Raw genomic sequence first — 24,865 nt, 5'->3', positions numbered from 1 at the left:
AAGTGTCTGCGATCACAGGAGATTCAACACCCTCTTCTGGATTCTAGAGACGCCAGCATACACTTAGCATACAGTTAAACAGATACACGTATATACATGTAAATTCCTTTAAAAATATGTATAATGATTCTCTATGCACAGGTGGAAATAATAGGTTACTGGAGGAAGATTCCAGAGGCACACGAGCACACCTTCCATTCTTCTGACAGTCCTGTCAGTTATGAACCCCTTAGATAGAAAAGCAACCTTTCAGTCAGCTTTCTATGTCCCCTGGCTAGCTGTGGAACCTGGCCTTCAAGCATAGATTTGGGGTACCCATGTGACATTGTGTGCAAAAATACTAGCTGAAGTAGAAGAGTGCCATTTCATACCTCCCAAAGAAAGAACCATCTTTTCTCCAGGAATCAATAGTTCTCTGAAGTTCTTTGGCAGTCAAAGCATAGTGGGTAAGGCATTTCAAGGGTCTCTGTTTAAGTGAGGGTGCCAGCAAAGACCCAGGAGCTTATGTTGTAACACTCTTTCCAGACCCACAAGGTTAGAGGCCAGAAGTGTATTAGAAGAGACTACCAGGCTGACCTCAAATAGAACCAGGATCAATCAATCATGCTGGGGAGGCGTAGGGACCAACTGGAAAGAAAGAAGTCTTGGAAGATGGTGCTTTGGTAGAAAGATGGGAGCTCCAAGCCATGTTATCTAAATTCCCACTTCTCAGAGTGGAATATCAACCACCTCACATTGTTTTGATATTTCTTTCATAATTAGAATAAACTATGTTACATTTTGCCTTTGGGAATAATATTAATGTACAGCTCATGGGTTCTGTCAAAGAGTCTATGATATGTCTCATCAATAAAAACCAAAGACTTAGGCTGTTGTGGATATCACTATAATTTAAAGAAATTATACTAGTGTGAGATATATTTTTAATATATTATAACATGAAAGCAAATTTATTTTGGAAAATTAGATGACACATTCAAACAAATAAAGCAACAAATTCTCCTGTTTAGACGGTCACTATTAGGATGTCTGCGATTTCTGTCTCCCACTGGATCCATATTTTCAATAAAATTAATGTTGCATATGATAACTTGCATTTATCACTTTCCATTTATTATGTTACCATAGCACATTATTTGGTATTTCAGAAAAACTTTGTGTTTGGTGACCATAATATTCTGTAAACATGTATGTATTCTTTTTGAACAATGCTTTGCTAGATTTTTATATACATAGATTTCTAATGTACCAAAGATGGTCTCCTTAGGAGCAATCTCTAGAAGTAGAATCAAGTGCTTATAACAGTAAAGCGCCTGCCAACATGACAATGAGTTGTAACTTATAGCTGTATGGGGTGATGGCAAATGTTTCTAGTAGGCATGATAATTACAGTATACTCTTACATGATAAATACTAACAAATAGTATTTCAGAATATTCATTTTTATTGTTAACAAATGTATAACACCAAAAATTTTAAGAATCAAACATTTTACAATGAAAATTCTGTGACTCACAATCCTCAGTTTTGTGAGTGACCTTTGGGTCAAGACTATTTGTGGCAAATATCAGGTTAGTGTGTGAGTGCCTCTGTATCGGTCATTAGAGAAATGGCACAAAGATCAGATGATGCCTAATGTCTTTCATGGGCTGTTAGACTCAGCAGAAAATGTGCTGGACTGGACCACCAGACAAGGTCACATTATATTGAAGGCAGATTATAAAACTCATAGGCTACACTGATAGTGCATAAAAGGCAAGGCAGCTAGTAGTCACATGTGTTAATTATTCATATATAAAGAAAGTGTAGGCAAAAGACCATCTGCTGCATCATAATCATTAAAAAGATAAAAGAAAGGAAAGCCTAGTGAGCTATAATTAAGGATAATACCTGAGCTAGTAAGTTTCAGTAAGAGAAATCAGAACATAGGATGAGTAGAAAGAGTAGGTTGGGGGAAGTAGTCAAGTAGACTACTTCCAGGAAGCCACCATCTAAGGTGTGTTTGTAGATAGAGCAGGGAATGGCTGTCATCCTGGCACTTGGAAACTGGAGGAGGAGGATCACAAGTTTGAGGTCAATCTGGGCTCCACTATAGCTGAAGCCCCTATTATCAGTCAGCAGCTTCCAACTGGTAATCTTAGATTCTCTCTTGGGAACAATCTGTCCCTTATATAGTGAGAAGTCAGAAACCTGGAGATGACCAGCCTGGCTGTGCATCTCCTGTTCCTCCAGATATATACTTTCATAAGCTCCTATGATTGTATTTCCCAAGACTGATGTAAACTTCACTAACAGTTTCTTCATCTCACTTTGGGATTTTTGATTAAGCAATTTAAGATCTGGATGATTCTGTAACCTGTCAAAAGTAATTTTTTACATGCATGTGAAACCCTAACCCTAATCTCCCCCTCCACATGTGCCCATGCATGCGCGCGCGCGCGTGCACACACACACACACACACACACACACACACACACACACACACACACAGACACAGAGTCTGGGAGACTGTGGGATAGTTTATGTGGCAAAGTGCTTGTTCAATACCCAGAGAGTAGAACAAGCTGTGTATAGTGGCATTGCCTGTAATCCCAACAGGATAGTCAGGAGGCTATACAGCGAAGGTTTTATTTTTCTCAAGGAATATTCCAGGAATGTACCTAGACAGGCTTGCCTAGGTCACAGGAGACTCTGTCTCAAAACAATAACAAAAGTCAATAGCAGGGAAGACCATACTTATGCATATGTTTATCAAAATGACTTGGCTTAACTAGATTTTTCAACAAATAAGGTCCCTTATTTGTAGAAAGAATTAAAAAAAAAAACTGAACAAAAGCTGAATTTGAATAAAAATCTGTGTATAGTCATTAATACCCGAAATATCAGGGCTGGGGAGCTTACTAGCCATCCATCTCAAATGCTCCTTAATTGACTTGTTTATTTCCTCACTTGTTTAAATTTTGAGTTCTTTATGTATTTTAAATACAAATTTCTAACAAGGTGAATATCTGGTCACAATTTGCTTTAGGTGCCTCTCCACTTTGCAGATTATGTGTTTTCTTGTGCAGACACACAAGGAATCCCACTAAGTAAGTCTTGCTATGATTGTCTGAGCTATTGGAGTCCTATTTATAAACTATTGTATGCCCAGATTTTCAAGTGTTTCCATCATGCTTTCCCTGTCAGTAGTTTCCAAGTTTCAGGGTTAGACTAAGGTCTGTCATTCATTTTGAGTTGATTTTTGAATAGGGCGAGTGATAAGGTTCTGCTTTAGATTTTTGTGTGTGGATATTTAGTTTTCTTAGTACTACTAGCTGAGCAGTCTATCTTTGTTGTGATGTCCATTTTTGATGCTTTTGTATTGATGGTTGTAGCTACGTGGGCTTATTTCTAGATTGTGCATTCCATGGGACCACAAGTCTGTTTTTGTGCCATTTTTTTCCACCTTGGTTCTGTAGTATATTTTTAAGTAAGCTATGTTATGATACTTTCAGTATTGGTCTTGCTCAGGATAAATTATATGTATACTTTTAGAGCAGGAAAAAAGTCTCAGGCCTCAGGTGTAGTTGTCTTCAGCTCCCACCACCAAATTTTCATTAAAATGTCATTATAAACCATTGGGCATTGCACCGGGCATGTTTATATTATTTTAATTATCCTCACAGTAATCCCACAGGATACTGTCATAGTGTTACCTAATTTCATAGGTCAGAAAATGAAGTTTAGAGTAATCAATTTTCCACAGTCATGGAATGGTGGTGCTGTCAGAAGCAGTCTGATTCTTTTTTTTAAATTGATATTTTAATTTAAATTAGAACAATCTTATTTCACATACCAATTCCAGTTCCCCTCTCCCTCCCATTCTCTCACTCTTCCTGCCATCTCCCCATCCCATTCCCCATCCACTCCTCAGGGAGGGTGAGGCCTCCTATGGAGGATGATCAAAGCCTGTCACATCATTTGGGGTAGGACCTAGGCCCTTCCCCATGTATCTAGGCTGAGAGATTATCTCTCCATAAGGAATGGGCTCCAAAAGGCCGTACATGCACTAACTGCCAGCAGCTCCATAGACTGCCAAGGCGCCCCCCAACTGACACCCACATTCAAGGGGCCTGGTCCTGTCCTATGCAGGTTCCCCAGCGGTCAGCCTGTGAGTCTGTGAGCTCCTCCTTGCTCAGCTCCACTGTTTCTGTTGGTTTCCCTAGCATGGTTTTGACCCCTTTGTTCATCACTTCTCTCTCTCTACAACTGGATTCCAGGAGTCCGGTGGTTCAGTGCTTAGCTGTGGATCTCTGCTTCTGCTTCTATCAGCTATTCTTAGGGTAGACTTGGTTTCAGTGTAGCAAAGCTTCGGGGAGATGAATGGAAGAAAGAATAGGGAGCATTGATTACAAACCCAAGTCCAAAGACTCTTTTGTCTAAATATTTTTATATGCACCACACCACACACCAAGACGTGTTTACCACTTTTACAAAAACCAGATGCTGGATCACTAAAAGCCTTAGGGTCATTGACACACCCCACTAGTAAAGAACTGTTTTCTGCTGTCTCCTGTGGGATGAATAAGGTAAAAACAAGCAGAACAAACACCAGAGCTTGTGACCTGCCTATAACAAGATTCCTGGTGCCAGAGAGACTGGTTGGAGATGAGGAGAAGTTGGCTTCATTCCCAGGGGTGGGGAAGTACAAGTTTACTCAGTGGCAGATTCAGGTAGGAGAGGGGAATTCAGGCAAGCATGTGCTGAGTCAGTGGCTTCTGATAGAAAGGAGGAAGCTATTGGGAGTTGAATTTTTGCTTTAAAGTTGCACTTGACTTGGAAGCACATTTCAAAGTTACCTGTGTTATTAATTTTTATTTATTTGCACACACGTGTGTGTGTGTGTGTGTGTGTGTGTGTGTGTGTGTGTGTGTGTGTGTGTGCACGCATACACACATGCCGTGTTTGTGCTGGTGTCCATGGAGGCTAGTAGAGGGTTTAGGGGATCCCTTATAGCTGGAGTAACAGGTGGTTGTGAGCCCACCTGCCTCACACCTAAGTTCTGGAAACCAAACTTGGGTCCTATGGAGGAGCAGGAAGCACACTTAACAGTGTGCCCCCTTAAATGACCTGTTGAGTTGAGGTGCTTTGTCAAAGCTGATGGAGGGCTTGAGGACAGCTTCCCTTTGATGCCACACTAACTGGGGGAAGGTTTGACCATCAGAGTTCACTTTCCCTTCCCCAGTTCGGAAATCACATCTCCCATTATCTCTTTGCTTAGGGCATAGAAAGGCATGTCATGTAGAAATAAAAGCTGAGTTGCACTCATTGGTAATTTAAGTCTTTTAAAATATCATGGATTTGTCTACTTGGAATCCCATCTCATATCATCCCACTTACTGACGACATGGAAAAGATCAGCCAGCATACTAAAGTGGACTGTTGGAAAGACAGCAAACACAGAAACACAGGACACCCTCAGCCGTGCCTCATTTCCATCCCTAGCAAGTGCTTATTCTCGATTCCCGAGTGAGCCCTGTTCACGACTTCCTTGTTCGCTTCTTCTGCTCTCTTTCCTGGTCACTCCAGGCTCCATCAGAGAAACAGAACCCAGCCAGACTTCCTAGTCACAGTGCCCACCTGTCTGACTGGAGGTTATGCTCTGTTAACTTGGCTCCAGCCTCATCCCAAACCTAAGGGTCATTGTGGGAAATACTGTTCCTCAGCGCCTGCCTCAAACCCAAACCCTTCCTAGGAGAAGACAATCACCTTCCTCTTGTTGGGCTACCACCCCAAACTGGATCCCTGCCCCAGGCCAAAAGTTTCTCACAGGAGTTTAGCTCCTAGTGGACAGAGATTATGGAGCTAACTTCCTGTGTGTATTCCAAGTACCACCTGTTCCATTCCTGTATTCTGCACACTTAACTTCTTTACTTGTCCTTCCTCATTGGTCACTTGCTCTACTCAGCACTTAAAGACAATCACGTGCTTCAATTTCCTGGTTGGTTGAACTTCTTCGTTAACATTGCAGCTTCCTTAATTCCCCAACTAGACATTTTTAACACAGGGATGAATGAATGCCATGTTCTAAGCCCTCTACATGTTACCCAAATATTTGGAATTGACCCATGATTTGATAATATTGTCACCACTATGTTCAGTTGTTTAGTTCTGGAATATTCTGTTTAAATCCCTACTTTGCAAATGAGAACCTCTTTTTAATCAAAAGAGAAAATTTCCCTCAAATATTCTTATGCTAGTCCCCCCTACCCCCCAAACAAAAACCAACCAAACATAAAAGCATGAGTAGCCATGTGGCTGGGGGGTGAACCACATTATAGAAAATGTAAGTGTTTGTGTGTGACTTGGCTCTTGCAGACTGCATGACAAATCATTTTCCAGTCTCTCCAGAGCTCTTACTTCAGCTGAGAAATAAGGAGCAAGTTGTCATGGATTCTGATTCTTACTAGTAGTCTTCTAACCCATACTTCTTTGTAGATTCAGATTTTCAAAAATTCTCAAAATGAAATGCACTGTCATCATGGCCATTCTTCAGAAAGACCAAGTCTTGGTTTCTGCTTTTAAAGACTGTATTTAATGACCCGGAGTTAACTCTCCTAACAGTCTCCCACCAAGGTAATCTTTACGGAAGGGAACTTTCTGCTTACAGAGAGCACCTTTTTTTAATTTTAATTAAAAAAAATAACAATAGCAAGAGGAGTTCTTGTGGATATGGGATAAGCCTCCTCAAGCTGTCATGAAGGCCAGAACTCAATCCTGAGCCCAGGTGGTTGAGAACAATTCTTCTAGAAGCAGAGACATTAGCTTGCTCTTTTCTCTTGTAATTAATGGGGAGGCCTTGTATCTTTGTATTAGACCCTTTAATCCTAGTGTTGCTAAACGTTTTACAAACATTAATTAATTCAATTAAACTTCACACCACCACCTTGAGGCAGGTAATTCCTCCCTGGGACATCTCATCTTTGCTTGTTACAGTATTATGTACCAAGTATATATTAGTGCAGATTAGGATAATTAATAATAACAATCACCCTTTGAGTTTAGATCATGCTGGGAAGCTTTACAAATGTAAGATTTGTGCAGTGAGGACTGAGGGGGAGCCCCAGCCAGCTTAATACCAGTGATGACCAGACAGAACCGAGGTACCTTTTTCCAGTTCAACTGCATGCCGAGGATGTGTGACCTTGAACAGTTCTTTGTGACCTCTTTCTGAATCAGTTCCTATAGCTTCCAAACAAGGACAACAATATATATTACTCACCACCCTGCCTTACAGAGGTGTTGCAAGGAGGAATGTTGTAATATTCTGTGAGGTTGTCAGATGAAAGACAGAAATTAACATATGACGGAACATGACTGGACTTATCTTCACACCATCCAAATGGGCCAGGCAAGTGGAATACTGGCACCTTTATGACCTGGCAGAGAAACCAGTGCTGCCATTATCCCTACTTAGCAGCTATTAGAGGCTTCCAGAGGTTGAAGACTGCTCCCAGGATAAAGGAAGGCGAGGCAAGATACCAGATCGGTGAAGAGGTAGCTAATTACTTTTTCTTCCTTCTCTCCTTGCACTTTTCTGTCTTACTTGGCACAGAATTTTGAGAAGAAATGAGTGCTGAGAGAGAATCAGGGAATGGTGGAAACAACTTTCCCTCTTAGCCAATCCTCTCAGATCCAAGTGATCGATGCACTCTTAGTTTCCAGAATGGGCTTGGCAGACTTGCTCTCAGCCTTTCTGGTCAACTGTGTCTTTGCTAATCATTTCAGTTTATTCAGGACATCATTCTACCAACTTTTTCCGTTCCCAAAACCTCCCCAGCCCTACCTCCTTCCTTGTGTTTCCTTGGTCACTCTTTAGGGGACTTGTGTATGATTTAGGATTTTGGGGTTGACTTTGCTTCCACAGGAGATTTGACTATTGAAGATCTTTTCCCTCTCCACAAATTTAAGGACAAATAGCAATATAAATTATACAAAATAATGAGCATCATCCTGATATTCTAGAAGAAGCTTTATTCTTCATCAGCTCAGGTTGTGCAAACATTACACATTAGAACACGGTTGCTTTACCACATGCAGTTGTAGCTGCTCCTACAACACAGGCTGACAGAACAAACTATACATATTTATGTTATCATTGTTCATCATGTTAAGTCCAAACCCAATCCCGGTATTCAAAAACCTGCAGAGGGTGGCTTTATCTGTGTTTCTTTGTTTTCTTTTTTTCTGGGACAGGGTTACTCTGTGTAGCCGTCCTGGAACTAGCTCTTGTAGACCAGGCTGGCCTTGAACTCACAGAGGTCCGGCTGCCTCTGCCTCCCTAGTGCTGGGATTAAAGGCATGCACCACCACTGCTGGCATATCTGTGTCTCTTGTTACATCTTGTTCCCCTACATTTGTCTATGGACAGTGAAGCAGGAGAAAGTGACTCTGAACAAAATTCTGTGTTTCTCTGTATCATTTCTTGGTAGGGCTCTTTCCCATGGTCTTTCTCCCTGCCCCAGATCCCATATCTTTATTTACTGAATAATTTTCTGTCCATTTTATAGCTCTGTTTTAAATGCTTCCTCCACAGAGAGGCTCTTTGGGTGATAAAAGGTCAAATCACTTTGGATGTGCCAAGCAGACCTATAGAAACAATGCTGTCCTAGTAACAAGGATCATAGATTGAGAGAGCTTTGTCATTGTTGAGTTTAAGTGCTCATTTTGCCACTTGATAATTGTTTTATTTACACACATCACTTATTTTCTGCATCGAGGTTTCCTCATCTGCTGAGTGAGCATGGCCAGCATAATATTAACCATAGTGGATATTGTCCAGAATGCTTGGAATAGTAACCTCTCCATGGACATGCATGCTAAATGTGCTTTACTTCTGAATCTACTGTCTCTGGGTTCCTGTGGGCAGCTAATCAGGGCCAAGTGAAGGAAAGAGTGCCCATGAACTTGCAGACATAAGCAAAGCCTAGACTTGCAACAATAGTACCTTTGAGAGGCCTGAAGAAAATACTTCTCCACTGGAGAGCTTTCAGTTCTTTGGGCCATGAGTTTGATGCATATTGAAATGTTTCTTCTTCTTCTCCTCCTGCTCCTCCTCCTCATCCTTCTCCTACTTCTTTCACTCCAATTCTTTTTAGTGCTTGTAGGAATCTAACTTTCCCCTTACATTTGTCTTAAATATTAAGAACATTGTTGGGGTAAGATTGTAGTCAGTTTCTCCTGCAGCCCCAATCAGTTACTCACTTAACATCACAACTGGTAAGTTGCCAAGCGGATAAGGGTTCTGCTTGGAATGAAACAATCCTACTACTGCCAGTTCCATTGGAGGGGGTGGGGTTAAATACGGTCCACACCTGCCCATTAGCTCTGCCACTTACCCTATCAATTTGCCAAAGTTGAGATGCAATTGGAAATCTTTTTGTCTTATTATTTCCTTTGCTAAATGTATTAAATGGTTGCCTGTTGAAATACAAACTAGTGAATTGTGGGCAATATACAGAGATACACCATCACTAATTCTAGACTGTCTTCATTATCTTTAAAAAGAAACTTGTTATGTTTACCTTGTGATAAAATATTTTTATTAATTTTAAATTTATTTTACATCCCAATCAGTTTCCCCCTTCTCTCCTCCTGTTCCCTCCCCCATCCCCTCTAGCCCCACCCACTCCTCCTCTGTCTCCATGTGGCAAAATATTAATTTTACTTTATTATTTAATTGAATAATATGTTTTGGAAATTCCAAAAACTACACACTATACTTAAGTACACGCAAATATGTATATATACAATTACTGTTACAATAAATTTTCTTAGCTTGCTTTTATTTTTTAGATTTATCTTATCTTTATCATTTGCTCAGGATCAGTCTATCTGTCTGTCTTCTTCCTCATACACCTTTATCTCAGTCTGTAAGGGCTACCTGTGTTAAGTTTGAGACAATCAGTGCCATCTAGAAGGGTCAGCGAGTGGACAACAGTGCCCTTTACTGAACATCTTCCCAGGCCCCATTTCTCAAGACACATATCATCTTCACCTTCATTCAAGCAAATAAAGGTTGATGGAGTTTATGTAGCTTGCTACATCCCAAGGTGCCATCTGGTAAAACCCAAATTTGAAGCCAAGTCATCCAATTTTAAAGTACATGTCCTTAGCCACTGTGCTACTAACTGATGCTAAAACTCAACCGTTAGTCTAAAAACGGCCATGGCACTTGGTCAGTGCTGTCAGCACACTTTCACAGTTCGGTGTTTCCTCCCCTTGGCATTCCTGCCAGGTATTTCCAGGTTCTCCAAGTCAGTTCTTATAGGTCAAAGGTCACACAAGAAGACTGGCTCAGAGATGTATGACTGATACACCTCTTTCTGGGTTTCTCTACATCACACTGGGACTCTGTGGTTATCCCGGGCTTACGTCCAGCTTGCAGAACAAGAGCCTGCCACTTAGTGGACTTATTTGTCTATTTGAATTCTGACATTAGCTTGAGAATAACAAATGTGACCTGGTCATTTCATGCTACTATGCGAAAACCAATTTTTTCATGGCTTATGTTTAAATTAAAGGAATTATTGGGGGATGGCTGGAGAGATTGCTCAGTGGTGAAGACTACTTACTGCTTTTCCAGAGGACCTGGCTTTGATTCCCAACTCACACATGGCAGCTCACAATGATCTGCAATTACAGTTCTAGGAGATGGGGTGCCCTCCTCTGGCTGCTGAAGGCACCAGGTACACACATGGTGCATAGACTTATATGCAGGCAAAACACCTATACACATAAAGTAAAAATAAAGAAAAATCAAAGAAACAAAAAACAAACACTCCCACATTTTTGTCGTTTGATCACTTGAATATTTTTTTTTCTGGACATCTTTAAGAGTTAACCTGCAAACATTTGAGCTAAAAAAAAAAAAAAGACTGTCTGGAGTAGTTGATTATACTTTTATGTCTTCACTACATGTTTTTTAAGAAAAGCAAGCCTAATTCTATACACACATTAAGTAGAATATTTCTGCATGTGTGTGAAATTATATATATATATATATGTGTGTGTGTGTGTGTGTGTGTATATATATATATATATATATATATATATATATATATTATAAATATCTGTTAAGGTGGATTATGAATAATCTGTACTATTTTGCAAGCAAAACAAATGAGAATGGTACTGAACACCTATGAATTGGGGATTTCACTTAAGCAAACGAAAACCTTAGCTCTGTTAGCCTCCCCACACCCCAGTTCCTTTTCTGGGAATAAAGCAGCGACCTGGGAGTTCTTGAGCCTGCTTCTCCAGAAGGCCCTGCCAACTCCTCATTGTCCTGCTGGATTTGCAGTCAGATGCCTTAGGCTGGCAGGCTGTGGGCAGGCAATGAGTTCTTTTCCCTGTAAGTTGGGTACAAAAAGATCAGCATGGGAGCGGCTTCCTCGGAGACAGCTGCCTTGAGAGAATGAAGGAGCAGGGAGCAGCCAGAAATTCCTCCTGGCACAAAGTGCCCAGGGGGAGGAGTCCACTTGGTTAAGTATTGTCATTTGCTGAGAGAAGGTGTGTGCTCAAGAAGGAGTTTTTAACCTGGAGGATCTTTAACTCTTTCATTCAGTGGTCTGGAGGTGGCTCTGGAATTGACCTTGGAAGCGTCTGCAAGCAAGGGTTGGAGAGCAGGAGTGGATCGCCTTTCCATGGGGGACCACCTTGAAAAGGGCCAACATGCTTTGCTCAATGAAGGAGACGAGAACGAGATGGTAAGATTCTAGCCACATCCTGTTACCCTTCTTCCAGCCCCTCTTCTTTACCTTACACAAACATATACTCGTGAACACACTCACATACTTCACTGCATGTTGACTCTGGGATTAGACAAGAAGAGATAATATCCCAGCAACCCCCCTGTCCCATAAATGTAACTTCTGACAGCATGAGTTTGGTAGAATGCACATATTGTACTCATTTTTATCAAGATCGTTTTCATATGAAATAAAACAAAAGGGGAGAGGAGGAACACAGGGCTGCCTGTTTATTCATTCCCAAGTCTCTATCTGTATGCTAAGTTCCGTCCAGAACTCCGGTTTCAGCAGGTCCCCAAGGTGAGGTCTAGGGTACTCCCTGAAAGGAAGAACTGAACCCCAAAGCAGCCAGGCAAGGCAGCTGGTTTCTGGGTCTTTGACCCCTCTCCTCTCACAATCTTGCTATTCATCAGGGAAGAAACAAAGCAAAACTAACAACTATCAGACTACACACATTTCTTTTTACTTCAAAAAAATTTTACTGCTGTAGAGACTGGTTACAGAAAACTTTTGTGTAGTTCATTGTCTCTTTCATTTTCTAAGTCCTCCCGAAACTTGAGAACTGTAAGAAAATCAAAGATGATTCTATTCTGTTCTTGTTGAATTTACAGTGATATTTCTCAATTACAATGTAATCAAGAGAGAGTTAGAAATGTGCACTTCTATTTAGTAAGGTCTTTTTGCTAATTGTGTAAGCATAGCCTTTTATGCCAGTAATGATGCAATTAAAATATGAACATGTGACGCTCTCACTCTATAATAACGTTTTTATCTTCTTGGAATTAATATACAAATAACAAACTCGAAAGATATTTTATTTAAAATGTTTTCTTGGTTAATTGCTTGAGTCCTGACTACTAAATTCTTTGTTCTAAAACTGGTCTTTCAAGTTTAATCTGCTTACCTGTTTCTATAGCAACAACTTTTTTTTTTTTTTTTTTTTTTTTTTTTTGACATTCTGGAATAGATTCCATCTATCAAAGCTGAAAAAATTATAAAGAAATAAAGGGCACCTTAATTCAGATGGTTTTCTTCATTACTTTCTTATTTCTTTCAGACTTGACTATCAAGCAACAGTTGCTTTCAAGGACCTACCCAAATGTCAACAGAAATGACTTCCTGGCCTAATGTTGGCTTATGTCCCCTTCCCCTCCCAAGCATTTCCTTGAGAGATTGAAGTTGAGTCTTTATTTTCATCTTAAATGCTCTTAACAGAAGGCAGGGAATTCTTGTATACTCCCCTCCTTTCTCATTTGTAAACACTCACATTCTTCTCTTCTCTCCTCATCTTAACCACAATTTGTCTTTGAAATAACATTATGAATCACCTATATTCATGAAGACACCCTTCCTAGCCTAAAGCATGCTCCAGATGAAGCAACTTTGTTAGAGCACTGCCATTGGCATTTGGGGGTCAGCCCAGTTTGGTATGCAGCTGGAAGCCCAGTTGTACACCTTGGCTGGGAAAGGGACACTATCTATGTATGTTGGTGAGCAGTGATTTGGCCAGTAGGCTCCACAGAGGTGCAACATTAATATGCACCCAGCTCCTTGTCCTGTTGTGACTTCAGAAACCTGGCCACCTGCCTGGTGCTGCATCATTTTTCTTACTGCACTGTTCCTCACTCGTGGCAGTAAACTTCAAAAGTTGTCTATCATTTACCATATATATCTGTCTGTCTGCTATCTATCTATCATCTATCTATCATCAATTATCTGTCTATCATATACTTTTATTCTGGGTTCTGCTTTACAAAGTATTTTCATGGCCATTTAGTTTTCACCATAACTCTGGGAGGTCAATGGGAATAGCAATGTACAAGGAATTATTTGCCTAAGGTTGCCTCAGCCAGTAAGCCCAAGAGCTGGAGTATCACATAGGCTGGTTGAAGATGGTAGTTCTGTGTCTTTGGATCTGCCCACAGTCCATGGATACCTTTTCAGATTTTACTGGGTACACTGCGCTCAAATAGAACATATTGTTTCTCCTAATAAAGTAAGGGTAAGGAGAATGACTGATCTTAGATCCCCTAAGGTCTGCTGTTTTATAGAATTTGTATTTGTTGAGTAGATGTCTCCTTTAACTCATAGGTGAATCCCCTTTAGAAAGCCAAGATTGTCTAAAAATGTGACATAAAAAATTGTTTACAGATTCTCCATAAATGCCATGAGTATGGACCTTTCCAATTGTAATCCCTCCAATGATAGAAATAGCCTCAAATTTCAAGGGAAACTAACGAGTGTAGCTCACATGTAAAAGAAGAGCATGAATATTCACAGGCTGAGAATAGATGGAATTATCTTTCAGTCCAGAATCAAAGAAGTAGGGACTAAAGAGCAATTGTAGGTGACCTGAAGGCAATACTTCCAAGTGCAAATAAAACACTAAAAGACAGAAGACCCTGTTGGAGGGCAGGAAAGTGACCTCAAGCAAGGAGCTTTAGCCAGGCACCGCTCAAAAGGCCTCAGAAAGATGTCTAGTGTGCACACTCTGGGCTTTGACTAGACATTTGCCCTCTCAAGCCCCAGTTTCCCAACCTATAAAAACAGGAGTGGTCTTTTTTACCCTACCTGCCTCACAGGGTCTTAGGAGGATTAGCTGAGAGCATCCATGTGGAAATGTTTTGAGAAGGAATGATTTTGGGGACTCATGAGCTGTTCCTGTCTAAACAAAGGCAGGAGTGGCTCACACCTATACAATTAAGCAATTGAATAAACAAAGGCCCACAACAATCAAGTCACTTTTTCTATTAAAATATATATTTCTGTTTCCTGACAGGACCACTTATAATTGAAGAGGCTGCTATCCCTTATGCCTTCCTTTTAGGGCTCATTGAGGGATGGTTCCTTTTTGTGACATGAGGGTTATTAGGTTTCCTGCGAGTTCATGTCCCCAAGCATTCCATTGTTGTACATTTCTCTTTTGAAATGACTTGAAATATTATTGTCCTTTTCCTCATATGTGACTGACAGGAATACCATTTAACTGATCAACTGTTGATCACATTAATGAAATCACTCTTTCTGGAGAAATGTTTTATTCTAGCAAAATTTAGAAAAGCAATGTCCCCTGATTTTGCTCCTAGGTTTTTATCAAGTAAAGGAACAAACACTTAGTTGTTTTTTCTGATTTTAAAGATGACATATGCTTGTTGTGAAATGACTGAGATAAGAACTCAGGTCTGAAGAACAAAGTAGATAGGATCCATTAGTTTACATCTGAATACCATTACAATTGTCATGTTGGTGACTCTTTTTTTCCAGGCTCATACAATGCATTCACAAAACCATATAATTCTAATGACTGTAGTATACTTTAATGCTATATCTATAGTCTTCAAATTCTGTACATACATTCCTGTATTATGCAAATGTTGGGTAATGAGCTACTGTATACCTGTACATCCTAGGAGAGCACATGGGTGCACTGAGATGAACAATGTTGATAAGATTTCTTCTATGGAAGTCTGTATGTAACTGCAGCATGCCTCCCATCCTGACCCTGCCAACACATCCTTGAACATACTGTTTTATCTACTTAGTTCCTTTCTCCCTGTCACATGCATACAGATACAATTTGGATATTACCTATTGTTTCTCCTGTGCATTGTGCCCAAATAAAACCAACCACAATGTATCCTTAAGGGTTGCATATAGATTCTCATAAATATACATTTTTAAATAGAGAATGGAATCTGTTCTCTTTTGAAGACTACCTCTTTTTGTTAACAGCTAAAGGTGTATGGTGGACAGTTCTCCTTTTGACACAACACTGCATGGCCATTTAAGTATTTAACTTGTGTTTTCATGAATAGTTCCCCATCTCTCAAGTTGTTTACTTGTTATTCCTTGGCTGTGATGGACAACTTTGGGTACTTTTGGACATTCTTCAGATTTTTTCCTGAGGACAAATGCTCAAAGATAACAATGTAACACTAAAGGCCATGTACAATTTAACTTTTGACTGACACACAATACTCAGTTCTCTTTAAAAGTTGTGTTGTGAAATTTATACTCTGAGCAGCAATCTCTTCTTATGTGTATTTCCTCTCTCCTCCCTTCTCTCCTCAACTCTTACCTTTTAACTTTGGCTCATTTACTCTAGGAAAATGATATTTGATAACTGTATTAGTTTTACATTTCCCTGACCAGGTTAAACATGTTAACTGGCATTTATGTTTTCCACCTAGCACCTCTTACTTTTGTTACTAATGTTACTAGTGCTACATTAAACATTTAACCTAAAATGTACAGTTCCCCCCCAAGATAATGGGATTCTTTTGTTTTGCTTTCACCATGATTCATGCTACAAACAAGTGGGTGATGTCAGAGGGTGTATATGGGAAAGGGAAAAGGTGCCCACAAAGACAATGCTTTTGGTGATATGCTGGCAAATATTTAACATGATTAATTATGTTAAGTTTGAGAAACTGAAGCCTAGTGAATATGGAAATGCAGGAGACACCTTTTCAACTTCCATGTCATTTCTGAGTGCCTGGCAAGATGCTAGTATTGCAAGTCACCTGGAGTGGTAGCAGGTGGTATGTGGGCTGAGCCACCTTGGCAGTCACTGTGTCATCGCCATGCGTCGGGCTATTTGTCCTCACCAATCTTTGGCTCACTCTGGGAGCTGATGTTTCTGTTTCTTCTCTAACACCCTGCGGCAAAAGCCCCCCCCCCAACTTCACAGCCACTTACTTATTATGCTTCATGAGCACCTCTGAGGCGCTTGCCAATGTTAACTAGTGGGCTTGCAGATTGCATAGTGGAGGAATTGTGTTCAGGCTGAGACATTTTGTCAGTTGAAATGTTCAGGAAGCTGGGCCCCTGGCCAAGCCTGATGTCTTTATTCTCAATTCATCGCTGCAGAACTCCCATGTAGTGAACCCATCTTTGATAGAAACTTGTGAGGAGTGGGATTTAATCATTTCTAGAGACCAGGGATCCTGCCGGGTCACCTTTCCATGACCCTCCCCTTTCCTTTCATTGCACTTAGAGTCGAGCACAGTCCCTGGCACAAACTGTGGCACTGGATGCTATAATTGCAAGCTCTATTAACTTGCACTTTTACATTCTGAGAAAAATGATGAGGCATCAGGATTCAGAAAGAGAACCACTTTGAGTAATTAAAAAACAAAAGCTAGATAATTTATGTTATTTATTTAAGCTGGTCAATAACCCCATGTGTTTGTCAATTAGTTTTCCCCTTTCCCAAGTATAAACAGCTTGTTCTTCAGAGTAAATTAGCCATACCACACTACTTTTTCAATGATACCTTATTATATTCTTTCATCCATTCATGTATGAGCCCAACAGATATTTAAGCAACTTCTGGTCAGTACCCGGAGTTCTCTGGGCTGACCAGGACGAGCTTGAGTGAATAATAAACAGCTTCTGCCTCCAAAAAGCTCATAGCTGAGTGGACAAGGCCAAGCACATAATTCCTGGGTCTAGTGCAAAATAAAAATGAACAACAATTATGAAGGACTTCAGGGTGGTAGCAGTGCTTTATACCAAGTGAAGGGGCGTTTTTCAGTGCAAGTCCCTTTGTGACCACAGGGTAAAAATATAATGAGCCTGTGCTGAAAGCAGGTTTCATCATGAAGTTGTGCATGTGGATCTGTGGGCATAAGGGCAAGGGAGAAATTTAGTGACAGCAAACTTTAAGGAGAGAGGTGGCATGCCTTTTCCTCAAAGGGGTAGGTAAGACTGTGTAGGGTTGCAACTTTTCCTTTGTAATGATTCCCAAGCACTGGCTCATGGGGTCTATATAAAAACACATTCTTAGACCCCATTCTAGACCTACTGGAATAGAAGTTACAATGGTGGAATTAGATTTAATTAGAAAGGTTGAGGTGCTATCCTGATTGACATAATGTAAAAACCACAGAATATTTGTGACTAGGAGTGATATGGAGGGTTTTCATGGGGTGAACGAAGTTGGCTGGAGAAAGATAAAGTCTGTGAGGAAATAAATGTCTGAACTAAACTAACATCTTGTCAGGGAGAAGGGATTTGACAGTATTTACAAGTTAGAATGAAAAGGAAGCCATCATCTGTAGACTGTAATCTAAGAGAGAGTGAGTGAACTGGCACTGGCTACAGATGGCCGAGAGTGTCCTAGCATGAGGGGACAAGTTGGGATTGCAGATAGTCATAGTAAACAGTGAATTTTGATGTTGATTTGGGCCAAGTATAGACTAAGACTATAACAAAGCAATTGGCTATATCTTCTAAGTCTAACTATGTGAGATCTATCATCTCTTTAAATAGTAGTGAAGTATGAAGTGTGAAGTGACATGCCTAGGTACATTTGTCCAAGTAAATGGTTAAGTGATGATGTACGTTCTTGCCTTCCACAGTGGTTTGCTGTCTATTGGATTTGCACAGTTCTAGTTGTGCTGTTTTACTTGTTAGTACTGAAAAACAGCAGAGCATATTGGAAGAAAACACACCAGGAAGCTGGAGGCCAGCATTGAAGTGTTGGCTCTGACAGTATTTATTTTTATAACCACAAAGCAAATTATGCTCACCCCTCTTTGACTTTTTCTTCCAAGGCAGAGATAATAAATACTTTACTTGTTTGAACCAGGGCTTAATGCAGATGATATCTTAAGATTTGCTCCCACCCCTGTGATTAAGAATTTAAAGAGGAATATGAAATCACTGAGTGGTTTAAAGAAAGTTTTGATACTGTTGATTTCCTCAAGGTACTGGTGTTTTGTGTGTATGTGACTAAATATCATATATATATAGTTTTTTGAGACTTTGAATTTATTATCCTCTTAAGTGCTTGGACTACAGTGTACTGCCACACCTACCAATGAGTTTTTCCAGCTGAGGAAAACATACTTGAAGATATTATACTCAATGGGAACTAAAAATTTACAAGTGCTCTGTGGGGGTACTCACAGATGAAGGGGTAAAGAGTGTTAGTCAATAATTAACCAGCACCTGAACTTACAAGGTGTCAAGGCCCAGAGAAAAGAGCAGAGATGTGACTTGAGGAGTCAGTGACTTGATAATGTGTCCAGAGGAGATATGCCCATGGACAGTGGCTTCAGGGCTCTGTGATGATTAGTTGAAGCAGGGCAACCCGCTTAATGATCTACAGCTCTCTCTGAAGGCTTATCATAAAAACTTTGGCAAACTGTCCAAATCATCAAATAGTGAGAGATGAAATGCTGATGGGGACACAGCCTCCTCAGTCCCGCGATTTGCCTCAGGCTGGTCTTCTGGGCAGTGAGCACACTCATGCCTGGATGTTCCCTCAGAAAAAGAACAGATAGGAGACTAGTTCTGTATGCTTTCCACAGCTATGTCTCTCCAACTGGGATGCTCTCTGACCTTGATGGGTGCACACAAGGTCCTGGCTGAGACTGTCACCAATTTATCATTTCTGGAATTCAGCTTCGGGACAGAGCCAGGCTGCAAGTTTGTGAGACTCTGGTATATTATTCTCAAAATCAATAGATAGATAGTGTGGGTGAAGAACAAGGATTGGAGACCATCTTCAAAACTATTTGAGAAATTAAGTTTGCATAGATAGTTTGAAACATATAAATACAAAGTGGTCCAAGGTTGGGGGGTGTGGGGTGGGGGGGTGGTGGTTTGTGTTTTGTTGGTTTTTTGTTTGGTTTGTTTTTTTTTGGGGGGTTTGGAGTGTTTTTTTTTTTTTTGTTTGTATTTTGTTTTTTTATAGCCTGTTTAAAATATCTTAAAGACCCAACCCCCCCCCCCCCCCCCCCCCCCCCCCCCCCCCCCCCCCCCCCCTCCCCCCCCCCCCCCCCCCCCCCCCCCCCCCCCCCCCCAACCCCCCCCCCCCCCCCCCCCCCCAAAAATGGGGGGGTCCCGGTGGGGTTTGGTTCGCGGGCCTGTGGGGTGGGGTGGCAATGGGATCTTTTTTCCCATCCAATGCTGCCTCCTCCTGGAGGTGCATCCTTCCATCAGCCATGCTTTTCTGCCTATAGGCTGGCAGAGAACAGGGAGAAGCCAACACTCAGACTACTGTTTGTCCACGGCTAAAGACTATGGTGATTTTATAGCATCCTGGGCATTTCATATTCATAAAGTAGGAACTGAAGCTCTACACCAGGGGCTTTTGTTTGTGTGTGTGTGTGTGTGTGTGTGTGTGTGTGTGTGTGTGTGTGTGTGAGTGTTTCCTCTTTTCTGGAGAGGGATGAAGGAGGACTTTGTAGAAAGCTTGCCTCTCCTTTGTGACAGGAGTGTTCTCCTAGGGAGAACCAAGAGGTTATTTTTAAAATTTTTCTTGAGAATTTTGTATAATATATTTTGATTTTGTATAATATATTTGGATTATATTCACCCACAACTCCCTCCTTAATTCCTCCCATATTTTCCTCCTCCTTCCTACCCCCTCCCCCAAATCCATGTCATTTTTAAAGAAAAAAAATTAATCCATCAACTACTGCGTGCTGCCCACATCTTCCTGGGTGTAGAGCCATCCATTAGAGTGTGGTCAACCTGTGAGGATCACACCCTTAAAGAAAACAGGCTCTCCCTGCCCCAGAAGCCATAAACTCTTCACAGCAACTCAGTAGGGGTCATGAACTCCTTCCCACTCCATGTTAAAATGTTGACGGACTTGATCTTACACCAGGTCTTGTTCAGGTAACCATAATTTCTGGGAGTTATGAATGCAACTGTTCTATCATGTTCAGAAGATACTGTTTCTCTCCTGTCCTTCCTGACCTCTGGTTCCTACAGTCTTTCAGCCCCTCCTTTGTAATGGGATCTGTGCCCTGTGGGAAGGGTGCTGTATAGATGTCCTGTTTGTGGCTGAGCACTTGACTGACACTTATTCTCTGTACTTGTAGTTAGTTGTGAATTTTTGAGCAAACTACCATCAGCTGCTCTGATGGGATTTGAGAGTTATACTAACTTGTGGGTAGAGAGATATGAATTTAAAGAACAGGTTAATGCTATGCCTATTTAGCAAAATAATAGTAGAAGGTTCACCCTTGGGGCTTGTGAGCTTCTTAACCATGGATTCTTGGCCACACTTACAGTACCAGGCATATGTTTCCTCTTGTGGAACAGGACTTTGTATCTAATCATAAAGTTGTTGGTTACTCTCATAACATGCCATTATTTCACAAATGGGCATATTTTGCAATGTTGGTAATTGTTACATTTCAAAGGGTTCATACATGGGTAACACTTTGATGATACCTCAATTCCCAAGGCACGAATAGTAGGAGGGAGGATGCTTTCGGGTCAATACTAACTTGATTTCTCCATGGCCTATGACCTGTGTGTGCAGTGTCCACAGCAATAGGGTATTACCATCAAATTCTATTGGACAATCAGGAATAATGATAACAGCCTGTATTTTTGGCTGGGGGGGGCATCTCTGGGACTAACAACTTGAGGAGGGGTATCCCAGCAGTGGGCTTTTTTTGTAGGCAACCTATAACTTCTGGGATGAGTATAATTCCCTGAGTAGGTGTCTTAGGGTTCCTATTGCTGTAATAAAACATCATGACCAAAGCAACTTCAGGAGCAAAGGGCTTATTTGGCTCACACTTCTACATCACATCCCATCCCAAGGAAGTCTAAACAGGAACTCAAACAGGGCAGGATGCTGGAGGCAGGAGCTGATGAAGAGGCTATGGAGGAGTTCTGCTTACTGGCTTGCCCCTCATAGTTTTCTCAGCCTGCTTTATTATAGAACCCAGGACCACCAGCCCAGGGATGACATTACCCACATGAGCTAGGCTTTTTCCCATAAACCTCTAATTAAGAAAATGTTCTTCAGGCTTGCCTACAACCTGATCGTTTTTTAAATTAATGTCTAAAATTTATTTTATGTACCAATCACTGTTTGCCCTCCCTCCTCTCCTCCTGTTCACTCTCCCTACCTCCTTTCTATCCTATCCCCTCCCACTCACATGCCTTTAGCTTGGATCAAATTGACATAAAACTAGCCAGGGCAGTAGAGTGCCCAAATTAAACATAATTTATCACCTTACAAAATAATAGGTTTGGTGATATGAGTGGGGGGGTGAGAAGGTGAAGAATGGGAAAGGATATTTAGTCAGGAGGATGTTGGAAGGGGAGGGTAGAGGGAGAAGTTGGGGAAGGAATGACTAGCATTAAGGATGCTTGAAGAGCCATATGGAAACTTACTATTTTATGGAACATTTTTTTTCTCATCACTTGGGGTTGAACTCAGACTTTTGTTCACGATAAGCAAGTTTTTAACTCTAGACCACTTCTCCAGCCAATGGTATACATTTGTTTTAGTTTTGTTATCCTTCAACTTGGAAATAACCAGCAACCCAAAGATCTTTCAGTTGAAGGAAAAATCCTCTGTAGGCTTTCCTTCATTCAACTCCAAGAAACAAATTTTGTTTTCCATTTTCTTTAACCAGCTACATGTATTCTTCTAGCTGACACTTTACAGAATTCACCATTTTTCTTCTTTCCTTCCCTTCCCTCCCATTTCCTCACTTCCCCTCTCCACCCTCCTTCCTTCTTTCTTTCCTTTCTTCCTTCCTATAGGGCCTTGCCATGTTGTCCAGGTTCACCTGAGTCTCCAGGGCTTAAGCAATACTTTCACTTCAACATCCTAAGTATTGTGTGCTACAGGTAGATCTGGTTCATCCATCCATTCTCATTCTTTCTCTTTCCCTCTCCCTTCCCTCTCTGTCTTTCTTTCCTTTCTTCCTTTCCTTGTCTTGATCTTTCTTTGTAGCCCAGTCTAGCTTCACACTTTCAATCTTGCTGTCACTGTCTCTGGAATGTTCTAATCATAGACCTGCATAGCTACTACTCTCATTTCTTCCTTTATTACACACACACACACACACACACACACACACACACACACACACACGTGTGTATATATACATACGTGTGTGTGTATATGGGTGTTTATGCATGTGTGTATAAGCTTTGATTCTTTGTGGATTTCACATCATGTATGCTGATCCTACTTATCTCTCCATCCCCTTACATCTGCCCTCTGCCCTTGCAACTTCTCCCCAAACAAAACAAAATTTAAAAGAAATTTAAAAGAAATACCAAAAACCAAACCAAATCAAGCCAACCAACCAACCAACTAAACAAACAAACAAACAAAAAGATGGGACGAAATGAAAAAAGAAAGAAAGAAAGAGAAGAATCTTGTCCTTAGTGTGGCCTACTGAGTTAGAGTTTTACCTTGTAGTCCATTTATTTTCACTTGCAAGTGTTCATTGCCAGGAGTCGTTAGTATGGTTTGAGGCTTCTGGTTTCTGCTATGCCACTGATAGTGGGTTCTCACTGGGACTCCTCTTGGATATCCTGTTGTTTTCATGTGTTGTGGAGATTCTGAGGTTTTGGATCTGTAGGTTTGTCCCCTTCACCTGCTCCAACAGTTTATAGATTCAGTGGATGTTAGGATGGGCCAACTCATAGTCCTGTTTCTGGGCATGGGTGGTAGCTTGTTTCCATCAATTTTCTCTCATTGACACAACCTGGGCAAGCTCTCCAATACTGCTCAGCTTAGCTTACCCACTGCAACCAGCAGCAAGGAGCAGGTGCACTTCGGCTCTCAGGTCCTTAGATCCAGGTCACCCACACTCACACCACAAGGGCCAGCTCCAATGATTGCCCAGGCAAGGTGCAGGGCCCTCTCTCTGGATTGTTGTTGTAGGGGGGATATTCAAGGAGGCAGGGCCAGCTCTCCAGCTCTCAGTGCTGGCTCACCTACATCCCCAACCACAGGGTCAGCTCTAGTGTTCTACCCAGGTGAGGTGCACACCTGTGATGAGGTCATCTTCCCAAGTTCAGAGAGCAGGAGGTACAGCTCTCCTCTGAGGGACAGAGCCAGCTATCTCAGGGCCGGTGATGGGTAGGGCTGGCTCAGCATATCATGGTTTCAATGATCCCCTGTGCTAACATGGGTCATGGCCATCATTACTGACCTCAGCTGCAGTAGAACCTTGGACCCAGACATGGATCTCCATAGTAGTTCAGGCCTTGACATTATCATGACCCAGGTGACAGCATCAGCCACCTGGATCAGGTTGGCTCCAGTAGTGGCATGGTCCTTGGTCACTGACATGGTTTCACTTGGTCATCCACAAGCCCCTTGGACATCCAGAAGAAGTATGGCTAATACAGGGCCACAGACCCAGAGATGGCCCTTGAGCAGCCCTGACATCATGGCCCACAGACACTCTCATGATCACAGGTTGTAACTCAGATTCCAGGCATCTGTGAGGTCTTTGTTGGCAACGTGGACCACGGATATCAATATAGACTGGAGCTATGGTAGGACCATAGACCCAGCCATGGTCTTCAGCAGCAGCTTAGGCTAGGTTATCACCATGGCCCCAGGTGGCAGCAAGGCCACCCAGATTGGCATGGCCCCTTTAATAGAATGGCCCTGGGACACCAACATAGTCCCAAGTGGTGGCCCAAACCATAGACCTTCATTTGCATGGTTCTCAGTGGCAACAAGACCACAGACATCAACACAGCCCCCCTGAGCTGCTTCAAGGCCCCAGATAATAGCCCAGGCCCAGATATCACTTTGGACTAGGGTGACAAGTAGGCCATTCACATCAGCCCATTCTTCACCACCCTCACCTCTTCAGATCTGCATCTCTCCCCAGCCCATGAACCCTCAAACTTTCTCTCTCTCTCTCTCTCTCTCTCTCTCTCTCTCTCTCTCTCTCTCTCTCTCTCTCTCTCTTTCTGTCTCATTTCCCCACCCAGCACTCTCTCACCATAATGTGCCTAGCTACCCAGCACTGTGGCTCTTGGTTGGGTCACAGGTAGAACTGTGTTGCGATCTGCTGACCCTAGCAGCAAGACATGAAGAGGAACTGTTGCTTTTCTTTTCTTGCATGCCCAGGCCTAAAAATCTTGGGTGGAGCTTGTATGATGGTGCCTGATCATTTGACTTCAGAGGTGTTGGGCATCCACCAGGCTCCTGGTTAACTGTGCCTATTCAGACCAAAAAGTCTGGGGTGGGGTGGGGGATTCCATCTGTGTCCTCTGCCCACTCTCTGCCACCTCAGACATGGAAAGAACCCAGGCCATTCTGGTTGATTGTGCCCACCCA

The 24,865-nt window shown here is 41.7% G+C and overlaps 1 protein-coding gene across 3 annotated transcripts in view; it reads left to right on the top strand.

The window, feature by feature from the left end:
• Positions 1–10,649: 10,649 nt before the first annotated feature.
• Positions 10,650–24,865, top strand: part of Atp13a4 (ATPase 13A4) — a 128,644-nt gene continuing 114,428 nt past the window's right edge. For all 3 annotated transcript variants that reach the window (XR_007834950.1, XM_051191265.1, XM_051191264.1), the window contains exons 1-2: positions 10,650–10,728; positions 11,607–11,748. Coding sequence is in view for 2 of the 3 variants with exons in the window: in XM_051191265.1 (XP_051047222.1) it covers positions 10,694–10,728; positions 11,607–11,748 (177 nt within the window). In the remaining variant the exon portion in view is untranslated. The remainder of the gene's footprint in view (positions 10,729–11,606; positions 11,749–24,865) is intronic.

This window comes from Phodopus roborovskii, unplaced genomic scaffold (assembly GCF_943737965.1).
Source record: "Phodopus roborovskii unplaced genomic scaffold, PHOROB, whole genome shotgun sequence".
NCBI classification, from domain to species: Eukaryota; Metazoa; Chordata; class Mammalia; order Rodentia; family Cricetidae; genus Phodopus; species Phodopus roborovskii.
This window is presented reverse-complemented; position numbering and strand designations above follow the sequence as displayed.